The 22,111-nt window shown below is 42.0% G+C and overlaps 1 protein-coding gene across 1 annotated transcript in view; it reads right to left on the bottom strand.

Annotated features, from left to right (window-relative positions):
• Positions 1-3,238: 3,238 nt before the first annotated feature.
• The window catches only part of LOC311142576 (stromal interaction molecule 1-like), an 82,762-nt gene continuing 63,889 nt past the window's right edge, over positions 3,239-22,111 (bottom strand). The window contains exons 6-7 of the mRNA XM_084178252.1: positions 21,114-21,229; positions 3,239-3,595 (exon numbers count right to left, since the gene is read on the bottom strand). Of these exons, the coding sequence (XP_084034378.1) occupies positions 3,306-3,595; positions 21,114-21,229 (406 nt within the window). The 3' untranslated portion in view covers positions 3,239-3,305. The remainder of the gene's footprint in view (positions 3,596-21,113; positions 21,230-22,111) is intronic.

Below are 22,111 nucleotides of genomic sequence, written 5' to 3'. Positions count from 1 at the left end.
TTAAGAGCGTGGAGCTGGTTATAAGAATGAAAAGAGACATGCTGAGTCTACGCGCAGAGTTCCCCTCAATTAAGATATTTTACTCCTGTATCAGTCAATGCGTGCATTGGAGGAATGCTCATCCAGTGAAGATCAACAAGGCACGGATCTAGGTCAACAATGTGATGACAGTCATTGTCAGGGGATTGGGGGGAGCAGCAAAAAAGCACACAGACATTAAACACAGTCACTCAGGGCAATTTTTGAGGGATGGGGTTTATCTCACTGCAATGCTTCTGAATGCCATCCACCTAGGAATTAAAAAATACTGCTGAGGTCCTTTGGCCCCCTTCTCAGCTGTAACATACAAGCTCTCTGTTTTGCACACAGACTTTCACACACATGAAACTTAACTAAGCAAAAATTGGCCATACAATAATGTAACCCCCCTCCCCACACACAATTCAGTCCCTTTCAAAATCCTATTTTCCCTAACCCCTAACCCTAAACCAAACCCTAACCTGTACCCTAACCTTAAAACCTATCCTTAACCCTAAACCTAACCGTAGCTCCTAACCCTAACCCTAAAACTAACCCTAGCTCCTAAACCTAAACCTAAACCTAATTCTAACACTAATTCTAACCTTAACCCTAAACTTAGAAATATCATTTGACCTTGTGGGGACTAACAAAATGTTCCCAGTTGGTCAAATTTTTGTTTGTTTACTATTCTTGTAGGGGAAAAAACATACATTTAATATCCCTTTGAGCATGGTGAAGTTATTAATTACACTTTGGATGGTGTATCAATACAGCCAATCACTACAAAGATACAGGCGTCCTTCCTAACTCAGTTGCCGGAGAGGAAGGAACCCACCATGAGGCCAATGGTGACTTTAAAACAGTTACAGACTTTAAAGGAAAAATCAGCCCAAAACCACTCATTCCTATAATCGCACGTCACTACTTCACAGGACCGGCATTTGAACTTTTTTATATTTTTTTATCCAAATGCGTTTTCGGAACATGTGGAACATGTGAACTTTCATGTGCCTTAATAACAAACTTGTATTCCATCCATAAATACGAATACAATTATTAAATTACGAGCCTAGTTGGTTTAGCCATGGAAAAAGACAGGAACCTTCCCGCTAGCCATGATTTGCTGAGATAATGGATGGCCTGGACATTTAGGGAGATGAGTTTGGATTGGTCTGCCATGTAGCAAGCTTCTGTCTATAACGTGAGCTGTTCAGTATGTGTTGACAGTCCTTTATACTGCGCCGTTTTTGAAAGATATAACGTTAGCCATCGAAAACTACAAACGTTTTGCTACTTTTCTCAACAACATTGATGCCCTGAATTTAGCAGGCGCTATCGACAGATCAGTTGGAAAAAGTGATGGGCTACTTTCTGCACACGCCACGGTCAGTGTGAACCGGAATGACTTTACACAACGCTGGCCAAACAAGATGTAGCTACAAACAAAACTGAGTTAAATGGTTCCAGTCTGCCGTGAAGCATTCATCCATGTATACGGGTAAGAGTCTAGCTACATTTTCAGATATACAGTGAGGGAAAAAAGTATTTGATCCCCTGCTGATTTTGTACGTTTGCCCACTGACAAAGAAATGATCAGTCTATAATTTTAATGGTAGGTTTATTTGAACAGTGAGAGACAGAATAACAACAACAAAATCCAGAAAAACGCATGTCAAAAATGTTATAAATTGATTTGCATTTTAATGAGGGAAATAAGTATTTGACCCCCTCTCAATCAGAAAGATTTCTGGCTCCCAGGTGTCTTTTATACAGGTAATGAGCTGAGATTAGGAGCACACTCTTAAAGGGAGTGCTCCTAATCTCAGCTCGTTACCATGCAAGATCTCACCTCGTGGAGTTGCAATGATCATGAGAACGGTGAGGAATCAGCCCAGAACTACACAGGAGGATCTTGTCAATGATCTCCAGGCAGCTGGGACCATAGTCACCAAGAAAACAATTGGTAACACACTACGCCGTGAAGGACTGAAATCCTGCAGCGCCCGCAAGGTCCCCCTGCTCAAGAAAGCACATATACAGGGCTGTCTGAAGTTTGCCAATGAACATCTGAATGATTCAGAGGAGAACTGGATGAAAGTGTTGTGGTCAGATGAGACCAAAATCGACCTCTTTGGCATCAACTCAACTCGCCGTGTTTGGAGGAGGAGGAATGCTGCCTATGTCCCCAAGAACACCATCCCCAACGTCAAACATGGAGGTGGAAACATTATGCTTTGGAGGTGTTTTTCTGCTAAGGGGACAGGACAACTTCACCGCATCAAAGGGACGATGGACGGGGCCATGTACCGTCAAATCTTGGGTGAGAACCTCCTTCCCTCAGCCAGGGCATTGAAAATGGGTCGTGGATGGGTATTCCAGCATGACAATGACCCAAAACACACGGCCAAGGCAACAAAGGAGTGGCTCAAGAAGAAGCATATTAAGGTCCTGGAGTGGCCTAGCCAGTCTCCAGACCGTAATCCCATAGAAAATATGTGGAGGGAGCTGAAGGTTTGAGTTGCCAAAAGTCAGCCTCGAAACCTTAATGACTTGGAGAAGATCTGCAAAGAGGAGTGGGACAAAATCCCTCCTGAGATGTGTACAAACCTGGTGGCAAACAAAAAGAAACGTCTGACCTCTGTGATTGCCAACAAGGGTTTTGCCACCAAGTACTAAGTCATGTTTTGCAGAGGGGTCAAATACTTATTTCCCTCATTAAAATGCAAATCAATTCATAACATTTTTGACATGTGTTTTTCTGGATTTTTTTGTTGTTATTCTGTCTTTCACCGTTCAAATAAACCTACCATTAAAATTATAGACTGATCATGTCTTTGTCAGTGGGCAAACGTACAAAATCAGCAGGGGATCAAATACTTTTTTCCCTCACTGTAAGTTTCAAATTTTGTAAGAAAGTCGTTTTTATTGCAAGTTAAAGCGTACTGTTAGTTAGCTAGCAAACGTTAGCTTGCTGGTTCGCTAACTAACATTACGTGTAATATTATTCAAATCAGAAATCCATCTGCATTGCCAGTTCTTGCCTAATGTTAGCTAGCTAACATTGAACCTAGTTTGTTAGCTTTAGCTATCTGCAGATTCATACTACAGCTATGACAATGTATGTATTGGTAGTAGTATGTTGGGATTATTACGCAATAATAATCTTGCGTAACAGTGTGTGTGCTCTGTTACGCAAGCACACACACACACACACACACACACTTTTTGCTGACCCTGTACAATACCCACACATGCACACATACACTCAAGTCAAATACATGTGTTTATGTCTGTGTGTGTGTGTGTGTGTGTGTGTGTGTGTATCTGTGTGTATGTACGTGAGGCTCTGCTCTCTGCAGTCCCTCCAGGTGTACATGTGTGTGTAATGTGACTGACTTCTCCTGCAGGTCATGCAGGCTCTGCTCTGCTCTCTGTAGGCCCTCCAGGTCCATCATCATCTTGCCCAGGTGGTCTTTGGAGCTGCGGTTCTGGATGTAAGCAAACCAGCAGCCACCCAGCGCCATCACTATGGAGACCACCAACATCAGGTCCTTCAGGTAGCTGTGTCTGCTCACTGCCAGAGAGAGAGAGAGAGACAGAGACAGAGAGAGAAGAGAGAGAGAGAGAGAGAGAGAGAGAGAGAGAGAGAGAGAGAGAGAGAGAGAGAGAGAGAGAGAGAGAGAGAGAGAGAGAGAGAGAGAGAGAGAGAGAGAGAGAGAGAAAAGGGGTGGGGGTGAGCGGGAGAGGGACAGAAACAGACATGGTTTGTTTCATTTGAAGTTGATTTCACATGTGTTGAGAACCCAAATTGTATTCTGATCTGAAGAGGACTAGCCAGAAGAGGCCTGGCCACCCCTCTGAGCCTGGTTCCTCTCCAGGTTTCTTCCTAGGTTCCTGCCTCCTAGGGAGTTTTTCCTGCCCACTGTGCTTCTGCCTATGCATTGCTTGCTCTTTGGGGTTTTAGGCCGGGTATCTGTAAAGCACTTTGTGAAAACTGCTGATGTAAAAAGTGCTTTATAAAATACATTTCATTTGATTGATCTGATGCCTTTGTTTGTGGGAAGGAAGTTTCCTTTCTTATGGCATTGAGGGGGATGTTTATACAATGGGTGTATGGAGAGTGATAAAGATCTGATCATGAGACAAGTGATGGTTGCACTGTAGGCTACACAGAGTGACATACAGTAACCTCTGTGGAACAAAATGTGTGCATAAACAGGTGTGTCTAAAGTGAGATTACTGGAAATGTTGCCTATTGTTTGTTTAAGGTTGGCAGAGCAATGAATGAATGCTGTTGACTAAAGGTCTTCACGGGTCCAAAAAGTTTGACTTGGACCTGAATAGACCCAAGGACAACCAGACCCAAAACAGGTACAAAACATGTCAGTCAGGGCTATAATTAGCACTGAGGACACCTAGGTCATGACCTTGTATAGGCTATTTTCCTAATTTGAGTGAAGATTTTTATTTAAAAAATTAAATGAATAAAATTGTAAATAGTAATGAAAATCAAATACAGGTGAATATTAAATTATAAAATTAAAATATAAAGAGCTGCTGCTCTGGTTCTTTTCCCTTCCTTGTACGTGACTCACTCACTTGACTATCGATTTTACCGTGGCAGCAGTGACACCTAACCTGGCTGATGCGACCCATGTGGTACACAGCAAGGGAGAGCTGTGCCCTATTGGCTATTTAAAGTTATATTTCATTTACATAAGTATTCACACCCTTTTGCTATGACACTCCAAATTGAGCTCAGGTGCATCCAGTTTCCTTTGATCATCCTTGAGACGTCACTACAACTTGATTCCACCTGTGGCCAATTCAATTGTTTGGATATGATTTAGAAAGAAACACACCTGTCTATATAAGGTCCCACAGTTGACAGTGCATGTCAGGGCAGAAACTATACCATGAAGTCCAAGGAACTGTCCGTAGAACTTCTGAGATAGAATTGTGATCAGGCACATATCTGGGGAAGGGAATAAAACAATTTCTAGACTGTTGAAAGTTTCCAAGAGCACAGTGGTCTCCATCATTGGGAAATGGGAAAACGATGGAACTACCCAGACCCTGTCTAGAGCTGGCTGTCCGACCAAACTGAGCAACTGGGCAAGAATGACCTTAGTCAGGGAGGTGACCAAGAACCTAATGACCACCCTGACAGAACTACAGAGTTCCTTGGCTGAGATGGGAGAACCTGACAGAACAGTTTCTACAGCACTTCACCAATCTAGGCTTTATTATTGTCTAGACAGAAGCCACACCTGAGAAAAATGCACATGACAGCACGCCTGGAGTTTGTAAAAAAGGCATGTGAAAGACTGGAGTTTGTTAAAAAATAATATGAAAGTCCTTGAGTGGCCAGGCCAAAGCCCAGACTTGAATCCCATTGTAAATCTGTGGAAAGACTTGAAGATTGCTGTTCACCGCCGCTCCCCATCTAACTTAACAGAGCTTGAGAAAATCTGCAAGGAAGAATGTGTGACAATCCCCAAATCCAGATGTACAAAGCTGATACAGACATACCCAAGACGACTTTACACTGTTATCGCCGCCAAAAGGGCTTCTACAAAGTCTTGACTCAGGGGTGTGAATACTTATGTAAATGAGATATTTCTCGACTTCCTTTTCAATACATTTGCAAACAAAATGTTCAACATTGTTATTATGGGGTATTGTGTGTAGATGGATGATACATTTTTTTTTCATCAATTTAAAGTTCATGCTGTAACAAGTCAAGGGGTATTGTATATGCCTTCAGAAAGTATTCACACCCCTTGACTTTTTCCACATTTTGTTGTGTTACCGCCTGAATTTAAAATACCCCATAATGTCAAAGTGGAGTTATGTTTGTAGACATTTTTACAAATTAATAAAAAATGAAAAGCTGAAATGTCTTGAGTCAATAAATATAAATAAGTTCAGGAGTAAATATGTCCTTAACAAGTCACATAATAAGTTGTATGGACTCACTCTGTGTGTAATAATAATGTTTAACATTATTTTTGAATTACTACCTCATCTCTGTACCCCACACATATAATTATCTGTAAGGTCTCTCAGTCGAGCAGTGAATGGGTAAAAAATAAATAATAATAATAATAATATCCCTTTGAGCATGGTGAAGTTATTAATTACACTTTGGATGGTGTACCAATACAGCCAATCACTACAAAGATACAGGTGTCCTTTCTAACTCAGTTGCCGGAGAGGAAGGAACCACCATGAGGCCAATGGTGACTTTAAAACAGTTACAGACTTTAAAGGAAAAATCAGCCCAAAACCACTCATTCCTATAATCGCACGTCACTACTTCACAGGAGCGGCATTTGAACCTTTAAAAAAATAAAAATATCCAAATGCGTTTTCGGAACATGTGGAACATGTGAACTTTCATGTGCCTTAATAACAAACTTGTATTCCATCCATAAATACGAATAAAGATATTAAATTACGAGCCTAGTTGGTTTAGCCGTGGAAAAAGACAGGAACCTTCCCGCTAGCCATGATTTGCTGAGATAATGGATGGGCTGGACATTTCCGGAGATGAGTTTGGATTGGTCTGCCATGTAGCGCGCTTCTGTCTATAACGTGAGCTGTTCAGTATGTGTTGACAGTCCTTTATACCACACCGTTTTTGAAAGATATAACGTTAGCCATCGAAAACTACAAACGTTTTGCTACTTTTCTCAACAACATTGATGCCCTGAATTTAGCAGGCGCTATTGACAGATCAGTTGGAAAAAGTGATGGGCTACTTTCTGCACACGCCACAGTCAGTGTGAACCGGAATGACTTTACACAACGCTGGCCATACAAGATGTAGCTACAAACAAAACTGAGTTAAATGGTTCCAGTCTGCCGTGAAGCATTCATCCATGTATACGGGTAAGAGTCTAGCTACATTCTCAGATATAAGTTTCAAATTTTGTAAGAAAGTCGTTTTTATTGCAATTTAAAGCGTACGTTAGCTTGCTGGCTCGCTAACTAACATTATGTGTAATATTATTTGAATCAGAAATCCATCTGCATTGCCAGTTATTGCCTAATGTTAGCTAGCTAACATTAAACCTAGTTTGTTAGCTATAGCTACCTGTAGATTCATACTACAGCTATGACAATGTATGTATTGGTAGTAGTATGTTGGGATTATGCCGGTTCATTGTTTAGCTAGCTAGCTAGCTACATGTCTAAACAAAAGACTGACGGCCTGATAATTACATGACCCATCAAATTAGCCGGGTGTGTCTGGGGATGATTACGGCCATCTATTTTATTTCATGAATATGTGTACATGTCTAGACAGTAGTGACCCATCCACTTACAGTTGAAGTCGGAAGATTACATACACTTAGGTTGGAGTCATTAAAACTCGTTTTTCAACCACTCCACAAATTTCTTGTTAACAAACTATAGTCTTGGCAAGTCGGTTAGGACATCTACTTTGCGCATGACACAAGTAATTTTTCCAACAATTGTTTACAGACAGATTATTTCACTTGACACTGACCCAACACACCTCCAGGCTGTGTAAGGGCTAATTACCAAGAAGGAGAGTGATGGGGTGCTGCATCAGATGACCTGGCCTCCACAATCCCCCGACCTCAACCCAATTGAGATGGTTTGGGATGAGTCGGACCGCAGAGTGAAGGAAAAGCAGCCAACAAGTGCTCAGCATATGTGGGAACTATTTCAAGACTGTTGGAAAAGCATTCCAGGTGAAGCTGGTTGAGAGAATGCCAAGAGTGTGCAAAGCTGTCATCAAGGCAAAGGGTGGCTATTTGAAGAATCTTTAAAATATAAAATATATTTTGATTTGTTTAACACTTTCTTGGGTTACTACATGATTCCATATGTGTTATTTCATAGTTTTGATGTCTTCACTATTATTCTACAATTTATTTTAATTTTAATTTAACCATGTAAGCCAGTTGAGAACAAGTTCTCATTTACAACTGCGACCTGGCCAAGATAAAGCAAAAGCAGTGCGATAAAACAACAACAACACAGAGTTACATATGGAATAAACCAAACGTACAGTCAATAACACAATAGAAAATCTATATACAGAGTGTGCAAATGTAGTAAGTTATGGAGGTAAGGCAATAAATAGGCCATAGTGCAAAATAATTACAATTTAGTATTAACACTAGAGTGATAGATGTGCAGAAGATGATGTGCAAATAGAGGTAGTCATTTGAGAAACCAAGGCTATTTAGTCTGCCAATAAGAAAGCGTTGACAGAGTCAAAAGCCTTGGCCAGGTCGATGAAGAAGGCTGCACAGTACTGTCTTTTATCGATCGCGGTTATTATATCGTTTAGGACCTTGAGCGTGGCTGAGGTGCACCCATGACCAGCTCGGAAACCAGATTGCATAGCGGAAAAGGTACGGTGAATCAGTGATCTGTTTGTTAACTTGGCTTTCAAATACTTTCGAAAGGCAGGGCAGGATGGATATAGGTCTGTAACAGTTTGGATCTAGAGTGTCACCCCCTTTGAAGAGGGGTAGAAAACGTAAAAAAAAAAAAAAACTGGAATGAGTAGGTGTGTGGTACTGTATGTGAGAACAATATTTTTTGTGAACAAATGTTTCAATTTGTCGTTATAGTAAGGTTGGTAGCAACATGTGAACATCGTTGTGGAAAATGTTGCAGCTCAAGTTGACTACAAAACCCACAATGCAATACTCTCTCTATGGGCTGGCTGGCTAGCTAGTTAGCTAGCAAACGTAGCTACACACAATAATATTAAAGTCAATATCAGCATGTGAAGTAGCTAGTTTGCTGTAAAATCGCCAAAACAAACTGCACTCTTAATTTAGGAGTCTACAATCTTACCATGTTCAACCTACAGATCGATGTGCCTTACAGAGTGGTCTGACATTCGCAACGGCACCATGCAATGCACCCTGGACTGAAGAGGCAGACAAATAGGAGAAATGTGTTAGACCCTTTGCTAAATAATACATTTCTCAAGAGAAGACAACTCCCGCGTTATGACATCGTCCAGTATTGAAATCTGACGTATGATAGATGTTTCACGATCTAAAAGTCGTATTCCTATTAACTTCCATGAGAGTGGCTTTATTGCAATGCTACGTCATACCAGACAAATTTCTGGCTGCTAGAAAGGCAATAGCTCAGATACACATGAAAACATAAAATTACCCAGGGAATCGATAAAACATTGCTCAGAGATGCTCTCTAGAAGCTCTGATAAGAGATGTACTGCAGCGGAAAACATTTGAGAAAGGGGGAAAAGATAAGTCACCATGACTAGGCGTGAAATTGCCGGAGATTGGGTCCCCCGAAATTAACACCATTTGCGAGGTCGGAAACGTTCACCTTAACCCCGCCTTACTCCAATCCCAGTCCAGGGCCCATTCGATCTAGACATAAGCCCATTGGGCTTTGTCTAGAGACCATGATATAGATGTTGCAACGCACAAGGTAAGCAGTGCTGCAACAGCTGATTCCTCTCCCATTCCGATAGAGGACCCACTGGGTCACGAAGTACAACAATCTGTCTTAAAACTCAACACAGATAACTCACCAATCCGTTTTGCCAACCCACTCCACTTTGTTGGCGATATGACAAGAAAAACTGACTCGAACAGGCCATTCCGCAAAGCTGTCTTAGAGGACTGTTTGACCTGTGATGCGCTGATAGATTCGGGTTCAACTATTTCCCTCATATCTCAAACTTTGCTGGATGAACTCAAAAGGGCAGTGGACCCAGTGAAACGTTGGTTAAAAACAGAACGATGTGACACTAAACTTCGAGGTTTCACTCAGGCTACCTCGCCTCTTACCAAGCATATCCTACTAAAACTGAACTGTGTACGTGACTAGCATTGACACCGAGCAGATGCTGATTGGGATGGAGTTAATAGACCATTTGGTACCACTGATGGATTGGAAATCCAACCAAATCTGGTCACAAATCGCAATAACTCAGCTGACACCACCGCCTTCATCGAAGGCTACATGCAATACGTTATGTGACGACGATGGTTCGGCGTCGTCAACTGAATACCCCCAGTGAACTTGGTAATGAGTCTGCCATTTGTGGCAGATGACAGGGTGACTAGTTTAACTCGGAAAATAACCGAACATGAGGTTTTCCTATGTAGCTTGGGTGAATCACCAGCCGATACATACCGCCCTCCACTGATCAGTTTGGAAATGTTCAACAACATTTCAAAAGCGACTAACTGCCACCCCCTGGTTCCGAAAATGTTCCGATTCCCACTGGGAACGACTCCCCAGACGACACTCACCACTTTAGGGGAATGTGCGCTATCGATCCGCATTGGAAACAAGGAAGTATTTCACTACTTACTGGTTGTCGCGAACCTCCCGCATACAGTCTATGTGGGAGCGGACATTTTGGTGAGATTGGGTGTTAAAACTCGATACCATACACCAAGTTTTTTGGTCTTTGGCGCGGCCAGCTCAACATGCCTTGTCTTTCGACCCTGTGCGAATGGCATCCGGGCAGACTATTCATGAAGCTTGCAACGTGATAACTGAGTCCGCCGTGGTGATACCGGCAAGAACCACAGTGGTTTCTATAAGACTGAACCTGGCACCCGGCTACCGGATGGAAGGCAAAACTGCGTTCTTCCAAACCTATTTCTCTAATTATGCATTTTTGTAGGGTTGAGTTCCTTTGGATGATCCTGACACTCTGCGCCCTGGTCAAAACCAATCCAGCAGATGTACTCACGAATGGACCCCCTAAGGGAATCGTTCTCCGTGATCATCCAGGACTCCTTATAACCAACTGCAGAGTACACACGCAGAAGGTGTACATCCACCTAGATGCAGAGAACGTGTACCGCCAACACATTTCCTGTGCGACACATATGAGTTGGGCCAGGGCTGACTGGACGCTCAGCTAGACACTGACCACATGTTGGCCCAACTCCAAAAGTTCACAGTCACCCAGTCAGAACTAGCAGAGCCCAGGCAAGAAAAACGATTCCTCGGGGCGCTACTCTCAATAGGTGCAGCCGTAGGGTCACTATTTGCTCTAGGTACCACTGCCGTCAACGCAGTCAGTCTAGCCATGGTCAAAATAAATGTTAGGGAGATTACTGAAGAGATGCCACTTATGCAGCAACAGATGCAATCACAGGCACTCAGGTTGCAGTATGTGGGAAGGTCTCTCCAGGACACTATTCTGGTGGTAAACACACACGCTACTCTCCTGAACAAAACCCTCCTGTCAAGCTAGTAGAGGTCATGAACCATGACTATCCCCATGTCTAATTGGTTCGATTGTTGTTGAAGGATTTTCTCTGTGAAGTTAGCTCTTCTATGGACCACTTGGCCATGAAAAGAATCCCCTCATATCTAGTGCCCCTCTCAATGGTGCACAACATATTGAACTCAGCTACCACAACCATGATAAAGCCGTTACAGTCACACCTGGCCTACAGTGAGGGAAAAAAGTATTTGATCCCTATGATGAAACTGGCTCTTATGAGGACCACCACATGAATAGAAGACCCAGAGTTACCTCTACTGCAGAGGATAAGTTCATTAGAGTTACAGTGAGGGAAAAAAGTATTTGATCCCCTGCTGATTTTGTACGTTTGCCCACTGACAAAGAAAGGATCAGTCTGTAATTTTAATGGTAGATTTATTTGAACAGTGAGAGACAGAATAACAACAACAAAATGCAGAAAAAGGCATGTCAAAAATGTTATACATTGATTTGCATTTTAATGAGGGAAATAAGTATTTGACCCCCTCTCAATTAGAAAGATTTCTGGCTCCCAGGTGTCTTTTATACAGGTAACGAGCTGAGATTAGGAGCACACTCTTAAAGGGAGTGCTCCTAATGTCAGCTTGTTACCTGTATAAAAGACACCTGTCCACAGAAGCAATCAATCAATCAGATTCCAAACTCTCCACCATGGCCAAGACCAAAGAGCTCTCCAAGGATGTCAGGGACAAGATTGTAGACCTACACAAGGCTGGAATGGGCTACAAGACCATCGCCAAGCAGCTTGGTGAGAAGGTGACAACAGTTGGTGCGATTATTGGCAAATGGAAGAAACACAAAAGAACTGTCAATCTCCCTCGGCCTGGGGCTCCATGCAAGATCTCACCACGTGGAGTTGCAATGATCATGAGAACGGTGAGGAATCAGCCCAGAACTACACGGGAGGATCTTGTCAATGATCTCAAGGCAGCTGGGACCATAGTCACCAAGAAAACAATTGGTAACACACTACGTCGTGAAGGACTGATATCCTGCAGCGCCCGCAAGGTCCCCCTGCTCAAGAAAGCACATATACATGCCCGTCTGAAGTTTGCCAATGAACATCTGAATGAACTGGGTGAAAGTGTTGTGTTCAGATGAGACCGAAATGGAGCTCTTTGGCATCAACTCAACTCGCCGTGTTTGGAGGAGGAGGAATGCTGCCTATGACCCCAAGAACACCATCCCCACCGTCAAACATGGAGGTGGAAACATTATGCTTTGGGGGTGTTTTTCTGCTAAGGGGACAAGACAACTTCACCGCATCAAAGGGACGATGGACGGGGCCATGTACCGTCAAATCTTGGGTGAGAACCTCCTTCCCTCAGCTAGGGCATTGAAAATGGGTCGTGGATGAGTATTCCAGCATGACAATGACCCAAAACACACGGCCAAGGCAACAAAGGAGTGGCTCAAGAAGAAGCACATTAAGGTCCTGGAGTGGCCTAGCCAGTCGAGTTGCCAAACGTCAGCCTCGAAACCTTAATGACTTGGAGAAGATCTGCAAAGAGGAGTGGGACAAAATCCCTCCTGAGATGTGTGCAAACCTGTTGGCCAACTACAAGAAACGTCTGACCTCTGTGAATGCCAAAAAGGGTTTTGCCACCAAGTACTAATTCATGTTTTGCAGAGGGGTCAAATACTTATTTTCTCATTAAAATACAAATCAATTTATAACATTTCTGATATGCGTTTTTCTGGATTTTTTTGTTGTTATTCTGTCTCTCACTGTTCAAATAAACCTACCATTAAAATTATAGACTGATCATTTCTTTGGTCAGTGGGCAAATGTACAACATCAGCAGGGGATCAAATACTTTTTTCCCTCACTGTATAGTCTGGGGTCTGCAATTCCAGTACACGTTGATGTTAATCGAAATGAAGTGGGATTTTTACTGACGCTGCCGGTTGTTGAACTGGAGAATATCTATAGGTTGAAAACAGTTCTAAATGTAGGATTTTGGCGTGACAACACCCATGTGAAAATCATCACACCTCCAGTCATAGCTTATTAGGAACACAATCCAGATTTCTATCTCAACCCTAACCTGTTACTGTGTACTCTAACCAAAGACGTCCACTACTTGTATCCTAGCAAACCCTTCATCAGGGATAACACTGAGCGCCTTTGTGGCCTTAAGCCTATCACCAGCGAAGAATGCTGTAGAGCCAAACTAACAGCAAGAGGTGGCGTCACCACCACGCAAGTGGAAGTGGTAGGGAATCAATGGCTGATTAACATCCCATTCACGTCTGCCACTATGACTTACGAACGACATGACTCAACCACCCAACTGAACCTCCCCAATCAGACAATTTTTGTTAAGGTACCAGAGGGGGGCGATTATCCACATAGACGACCTAGCCCTATACCAACTTCCTGATGACAGGATAGACACAGATATTGAAATGCCTGATGCTATTCAAAACCAAATTCAGTACGAGGGACCGATGACTGTTGATCTTAGGATACTGAATGAGGCACTTTTAGTTGACCCGATTGGCTATAAGCCAAAAGATTGGTCTGTCACCCGCTCTTGGACGGTGCTGGACAGTATCCTGACTGTTACCATGATCTTTGGTCTTATTGCCCTTGGCGTGTGCACCTACAATGTACACAGGCGCAATGGAAGACCTAATGAGGTCTTATGCTAGGATCACCTGTGGGACGGAAGCAATCCCGATTTCGGAAAGCTGCCAATAGATTCCAAAACCCCATCAGGTGACCCATCTACAGCATCCCCAGCTTCTTCCCCACAGTTTGCTAGGTCAGCACTGTAGTGCCACCAATGGAAGCTTTGTCATTCAGGGTGCCATTTTAGAGAGTGCCTTAACTACCCACCTTCAAATTGGATCGCCCTAGATATGTGCCGGTCTTGACACCTTAACAGTGCCATAAATTAGAGAGGAGGAGAATCTATCTCTGGCCCTCTAGTATAGTGAAAGGAATGCCTTTGTTTCAGATACTTTTTGCCACCCAAAAACTTCAACATCCAACAATGAGCATTGGGACAATATATTTCAACATCCAAACATTGGGAATGATGAGAAATGGAATATGGAAAATGTATGTATATTTTGTGATACCATTCAAAATGGTGTAAAGGTGTTATAATGAAAACATTGTGACTTGAAGAGCGTTTACACTGTGTATATCAGGCTTACATCCTTTACCTTGTGTAGAAAATATCAAGGAGGAAGACAATGTTTTCGTGAAGATAGGAATGTGATTTTAGCTTTCTAACAAGATCATAATGATGATGATATTTTGCCTCGTAACTAGCAACGCCCGAGGGAGCTCAGAGAGCGTGTCAGTATGACGGAAACGCCCCTCTTTACCAGAGTGCATAAAAGATTGAGATAAGAATGATCAGATCACACTAGACGGACCTCAAGCTGCAGCTTTTGTCCATATTGGTCCCGACCCTGGAAATCAACACGAGGTGAAGACGACAAAATTGTCTCCACTAACAATCAATGTTACGGCTGAGTAGCTGTTCTAAGTACTGTATCTAAGAAGGTGAATTTAAGTGGGACCATCCTGTTACTCTCTTCAAACCATTGTCTACTACACTGCTCTCATCACCCCACTGGGGATCATCGACACGGCTGATTAGTCGTCCTCAGAAGACCAATTCCAGAAAGAGTGAAAGTAAACAGACAACTAAGAAGGAGGGCATTGTGGACAATCTGAGCCTTACATCCGAAAGAGAAGGCCCAATCGACCCCTTCCCACGAAGGCCTGGGTCCAACAGATATACACGACGAAGATCTCCAACACGTAAATACATGCATTGCTTTTATTCCCAAACAGGCGGCAGTTCGGGGCAAAGTATTTGGATTACTGTGAGCATAGGTCCATGTGTATCTAAGTGTTTTCTCTCTCTCTCTCTCTCTCTCTCTCTCTCTCTCTCTTTAACTCGCCATCTTTTGTAACAAGTGTCATATTGTGTTAGTCCGCTAGGGACCCGTTTCCATTGTATTAAGTTTCTAATCCCTACCTATACCGTGTACGTGTTTGTATCTTGTGTTATCATTTTTAATTAGTTAGTAAATAAATAATGAAATCAATTTGTGTGGTACGGAATGATCAGTAAGACCCGGGTGCGTGCAGGCTTAAAGAGTCTACGACTTTCAGAATGAGACTGTTATGAGGTAAATCATTAATAAATGACTGTTAAACGATAAGAGATATCTAGATATCTTTAGAGTTAATTCGGGAAACGGTATCTCGTTAAACAACTTTTCCCGTGGTGCCCCAAATTCCTAATGAGTTAATTGTTACATGATTAATTTAATCTAGTAACAATTAAACATGGTAGATAATTATTCGTTAAATAATAGGTAAACACAATAATGAGAGTCACGTCACGACACTTGTTAAATGTTCATTTGTGGAATTTCTTTCCGTCTTAATGTGTTTGAGCCAATCACTTGTGTTGTGACAAAGTAGGGGTGGTATAAAAGACCCAAGTCCATATTATGGCAAGAACAGCTCAAATAAGCAAAGAGAAACGACAGTCCATCATTTAAGACATGAAGCTCAGTCAATATGGAACGTTTCAAGAACTTTGAAAGTTTCTTCAAGTGCAGTCGCAAAAAACATCAAGCGATATGATGAAACAGGCTCTCATGAGGCCTGCCACAGGAAAGAAAGACCCAGAGTTATTAGAGTTCATTAGAGTTACCAGCCTCAGAAATTGCAGCCCAAATAAATGCTTCACAGAGTTCAAGTGACAGACCTTAGCCAAATACATTTAAACTCTGTTTTTCACAATTCCTGACATTTAATCCTAGTAAAAATTCCCTGTTTTAGGTCAGTTAGGATCACCACTTTATTTTAAGAATGTGAAATGTCAGAATAATAGTAGAGAGAATGATTTATTTCAGCTTTTATTTATTTCATCACATTCCCAGTGGGTAAGAAGTTTTCATACACTCAATTAGTATTTGGTAGCATTGTTTAACTTGGGTCAAACGTTTCGGGTAGCCTTCCACAAGCTTCCCACAATAAGTTGGGTGAATTTTGGCCCATTCCTCCTGACAGAGCTGGTGTAACTGAGTCAGGTTTGTAGGCCTCCTTGCTCGCAAATGCTTTTTCAGTTCTGCCCACACATTTTCTATAGGATTGAGGGCTTTGTGATGGCCACTCCAATACCTTGACTTTGTTGTCCTTAAGCCATTTTGCCACAACTTTGGAAGTATGCGTTGGGTCATTGTCCATTTGGAAGACCCATTTGCGACCAAGCTTTAACATCCTGACTGATGTCTTGAGATGTTGCTTCAATATATCCACATAATTTTCCTTCCTCATGATGCCATCTATTTTGTGAAGTGCACCAGTCCCTCCTGCAGCAAAGCACCCCCACCGCATGATGCTGCCACCCCCATGCTTCACGGTTGGGATGGTGTTCTTCGGCTTGCAAGCACCCCCTTTTTCCTCCAAACATAACGATGGTCATTATGGCCAAACAGTTCTATTTTTGTTTCATCAGACCAGAGGACATTTCTCCAAAAAGTACAATCTTTGTCCCCATGTGCAGTTGCAAACCGTAGTCTGGCTTTTTTATGGCGGTTTTGGAGCAGTGGCTTCTTCCTTGCTGAGCGGCCTTTCAGGTTATGTTGATATAGGACTTGTTTGACTGTGGATATAGATACTTTTGTACCTGTTTCCTCCAGCATCTTCACAAGGTCCTTTGCTGTTGTTCTGGGATTGATTTGCACTTTTCGCACCAAAGTACGTTCAACTCTAGGAGATAGAACGCGTCTCCTTCCTGAGCGGTATGACGGCTGCGTGGTCCCATGGTGTTTATACGTGCGTACTATTGTTTGTACAGATGAACGTGGTACCTTCAGGCATTTGGAAATTGCTCCCAAGGATGAACCAGACTTGTGGAGATCTACAATTTCTTTTCTGAGGTCTTGGCTGATTTCTTTTGATTTTCCCATGATGTCAAGCAAAGAGGCACTGAGTTTGAAGGTAGGTCTTGAAATACATCCACAGGTACACCTCCAATTGACTCAAATGATGTCAATTAGCCTATCAGAAGCTTCTAAAGCCATGACATCATTTTCTGGAATTTTTCCAAGCTGTTTAAAGGCACAGTCAATTTATTGTATGTTAACTTCTGACCCACTGGAATTGTGATACAGTGAATTATAAGTGAAATAATCTGTCTGTAAACAATTGTTGGAAAAATTACGTGTGTCATGCACAAAGTAGATGTCCTAACCGACTTGCCAAAACTATAGTTTGTTAACAAGAAATTTGTGGAGTGGTTGAAAAACGAGTTTTAATGACTCCAAACTAAGTGTATGTAAACTTCCAACTTCAACTGTATATATTTGTCTAAAGTATGTCTATGTCTATGTATACATCTATATCTACATTTATGTCTATATCTACACTGAACAAAAATATAAATGCAATATTGCAACAATTACAAAGATTTTACTGAGTTACAGTTCATATAAGGAAATCAGTCAATTGAAATAAATTCATTAGGCCCACATGACTGGGAATACAGATATGTACTGGTCACAGATACTTAAAAAAAAAGATAGGGGCGTGTATCAGAAAACCAGTCAGTATCTGGTGTGACCACGATTTACCTCATGCAGCATGACACATCTCCTTCGCATTGGAGTTAATCAGGCTGTTGAATGTTGTCCCACTCCTCTTCAATGGCTGTGCGAAGTTGCTGGATATTGGATGAAACTGGAACATGCCGTTGTACACGTCGATCGAGAGCATCCCAAACATGCTCAATGGGTGACATGTCTGAGTATGCAGGCCATGGAAGAACTGGGACATTTTCAGCTTCAAGAAATTGTGTACAGATCCTTGTGACATGGGGCCGTGCATTATCATGCTGAAACATGACACGATGGCGGCGGATGAATGGCAAGACAATGGGCCTTAGGATCTCGTCACGGTATCTTCAAATTGCCATCGATAAAATGCAATTGTGTTCGTTGTCTGTAGCTTATGCCTGCCTATACCATAACCCCACCGCCACCATGGGGCACTCTGTTAAAATCAAATCAAATCAAAATCAAATTTTATTTGCCACATGCGCTGAATACAACAGGTGTAGACATTACCGTGAAATGCTTACTTACAGCCCTTAATGTCACAACGTTGACATCAGCAAACCGCTCGCCCAAAAGACGCCACACACGCTGTCTGCCATCTGCCCGGTACAGTTGAAACCGGGATTCATCCGTGAAGAGCACACTTCTGCAGCATGCCAGTGGCCATCGAAGGAGAGCATTTGCCCACTGAAGTCAGTTACGACACTGAACTGCAGTCAGGTCAAGACCCTGGTGAGGATGACAAGCACGCAGATGTGCTTCCCTGAGATGGATTTTGACAGTTTGTGCAGAAATTCTTAACTTGTGCAAATTCTTTAAAACAACGTTGGAGGCGGCTTATGGTAGAAATTAACATTCAATTCTCTGGAACCATCTCTGGTGGACATTCCTGCAGTCAGCATGCCAATTGCACGCTCCCTCAAAACCTTAGACATCTGAGGCATTGTGTTGTGTGACAAAATGCACATTTTAGAGTGCCCTTTTATTGTCCCAGCACAAAGTGCAACTGTGTAATGATCAAGCTGTTTAATCAACTTCTTGTTATGCCACACCTGTCAGGTGGATGGATTATCTAGGCAAAAGATAAATGCTCACTAACAGGGAGGTAAACAAATGTGTGCACCAAATTTGAGAGAAATAAGCTTTTTGTGCGTATGGAAAATGTATGGGATCACCGACTGGAGAGCTCTTCTTTGTCTACACCCATTCAGCATCGTTCACACCCTCTTAAACTATTGCCCTGCCCGTAAACTCAGAGCGTTTTCAGATTATCCGTTCGTAAATTCAGAATGTTTCGCTCTCGGAGCGTTCAGAGCGCACTGGCCAAGGAGTAGGGTTGATCCGAGCGTTCTGTCCTAACAACAGCAGTCAAGCACCCAATCTAACGTTGGTTAGCTTGCTAGCTACTTCCAGACACAAATGAGAGAACAGCTCACTTTGACCATTTTATTCGCCCTAGCAGAGCTAGTTATGCTGTTTTTATGTTATCCAGAGCATTGATGACTGCAACTGTGCTACTAGTAACAATTTAATAACGCTTTCTTGCCAACATTTACTGACACCGGCCATATTCAACGTGTGTTGAGCGTTCATAAATTCGGCAGTTATTCTGCGCTCTGGCACAATCAGACGAGAGTGCTCTGAAATCGGAGTAGGTAGCCAGAGCAAATTTACCAGCTACATCTATCAACAATTGTTGCATTGACATCATGAACATTCTATTGAAATGGTTACTTGCATAGTGGAGTCTTTTATTAAGAAATTTAGCTGGCTAGCTAAACAATTAACCATAATCCCAACTCATGACGTTACTACCCTGCATGAATCTGCAGGTAGCTAACCAACCCGTTCAATGTTAGCTAGCTAACATTAGGCTATAACTAGCAAAGCAAATGGCTCTGAGATACGAATAATAAGATCATACACGTAACGTTAGCTAGAGGACCAGCCAGCTAACGTTAGCTAGCTATCTAACAGTACACTTTAACTTGAAATGAAAATGACTTTCAGACAAATTAGAAATGAGTAATGTCTGAAAATTTAGCTAGCTAAACTATCTTACCTGTGCTCTGAAATTGGAGTAGATAGCCAGAGCAAATTTACCAGCTACGTCTATCAACAGTTGTCGCAGTGACATTCTATTGAAATGGATACTTGCATAGTGGAGTCTTTTGTTAAGACATGTAGCTAGCTAGCTAGCTAAACAATGAACCATAATCCCAACTCATGTCGTTACTACCCTACATGAATCTGCAGGTAGCTAACCAACCAGGTTCAATGTTAGCTAGCTAACATTAGGCTATAACTAGCCAAGCAAATGGCTCTGAGATACGAATAATAAGATCATACACATAACGTTAGCTAGCGAGCCAGTCAGCTAACGTTAGCTTGCTATCTAACAGTACACTTTAACTTGAAATGAAAATGACTTTCTGCCAACATTAGAAATGTGTAATATCTGAAAATGTAGCTAGCTAGACTATCTTACCCGTATACATCATGGTTGGACGCTTCTCCCTGTCACGGATGCCATGGTTGCTCTTAGTTTGAAGATGTAATCCGGAGACAGGTGTTTTCTCCATCTCCTTAGCTATCATACACTAATTCCACTGATTTCAAAACGCGGTCCTCCAGAAACTGAAGAGCAACACTTATGCAGTTCTAATAAGCGATATATTTAAAAGAAAAGCCACGTTAGACAGGATTACCTACACATACTGACCAGCTCAAATAGACAGAAGTGTGCTATACGGCAGACCAATCCGAACTCATCTCTCGGCTTGTCCAGCACACACATGTCTCAGCCAATCATGGCTAGTGGGAAGGTTGCTGTCATTTTCTGTGGCTAAACCAACTAGGCTCGTAATTTAACAATTGTATTCGTATTTATAGATGGCATACACGTTTATTATTAAGGCACATGAAAGTTCACATGTTCCAGAAGGCATTTCTCCCAAAAAAACACATTTTGATTTTTAAAAAAGGTTTACGTTCAAATGGCTCTCCTGTGAGGTAGTGACCCACAACATACGCCTAGTTTCCTTAATCGAGTCACATGTTTCTATGTCTATATATCTACGTCTATTTCAGGGATGTCAGGCTATTCCAAACACAGACACAGTAAATAGACAGCGTACAGCAGAGAGCAGACAAGGTCAGACAGGAATTCACATATCAACCCCACACACGCACACACACGCACACACTCAGAGACACTCACTGAGTGGTGGTCCGAACAGCACGGTGTCCAGAGCTTTAAGCTGTAGTTTCTGGGCGTGACTCCGGTCAATAATCTTCAGAACGGACAGAGTGAGAGTGGTGTTCTTTACTGCCAACCTGAGGGAAGAGAGGAGAGAGGGAGTAAGGAGGAGAGATGAGAGAAGTGTGTGTGTATGGTATAAGGTGTATGTGTGTGGCTGGTTCTTGAATTGTGGTGGCATTTGGGCATGGCATTTTTGATTTTTTTATTTAAATGTAATTGGGTACAGGTTCCCATTCTAAATCAACTAATATGGCATCTTAATGACATTATTATTTTTTTAAACCTTGATAACATTGTGCCACCAGTAGGGGGTAACACCAAATAAAAATTGTAGGTTATTGAGTTTTTTTAAAAATGTCTCAACAGCCTCCACAGATGCCCAAATCTAAGGTCATTAACCCTTTAAAATTAATTTACTAAAGTGATATGGTTTATAATTTTTCTCATAATGTTATTTCCCATAATTTAAATTGAGTAACACCAAGTGACACATTGGAATAAGACACACCAAATGATCAATGGAATCCTCAAATCTATGACACACTAAAAGGGTGTGCTTAGCTAATAATTTTCTTTAACACTAGAAATGCCTGGCCTCGAGAAACATTATGGAAATAAGAACATTTATTTGAAAAGAACAGAATAGCATATTTTGATATGTTTTAATATTTTAATATGTTACTAGTCTTTGCATAGTAGCCTGGGCTATATGCTGCCGCATGCTCACTTGTGGAACGCATGGAACAGCGGCTATTCTTAGAAAAGTGATATTTTAAAATATAACTCACCTTCTACATTTTGAGTTAATTGGCAAAGGTAAGTGTTTTAGAAACTTCTCTTTCTGATACAATACAGTGCATTCGGAAAGTATTCAGACCCCTTGACTTTTTCCACGTTGTTACGTTACAGCCTTATTCTAAAATTGATGAAATTGTAGTTTTTTTCTCATCAATCTA

The sequence above is a fragment of the Coregonus lavaretus genome (genome assembly GCF_964263955.1).
Source record: "Coregonus lavaretus genome assembly, chromosome: 15".
NCBI classification, from domain to species: Eukaryota; Metazoa; Chordata; class Actinopteri; order Salmoniformes; family Salmonidae; genus Coregonus; species Coregonus lavaretus.
The sequence above is the reverse complement of the archived record's forward strand: the minus strand, read 5'-3'. Positions and strand labels throughout refer to the sequence as shown.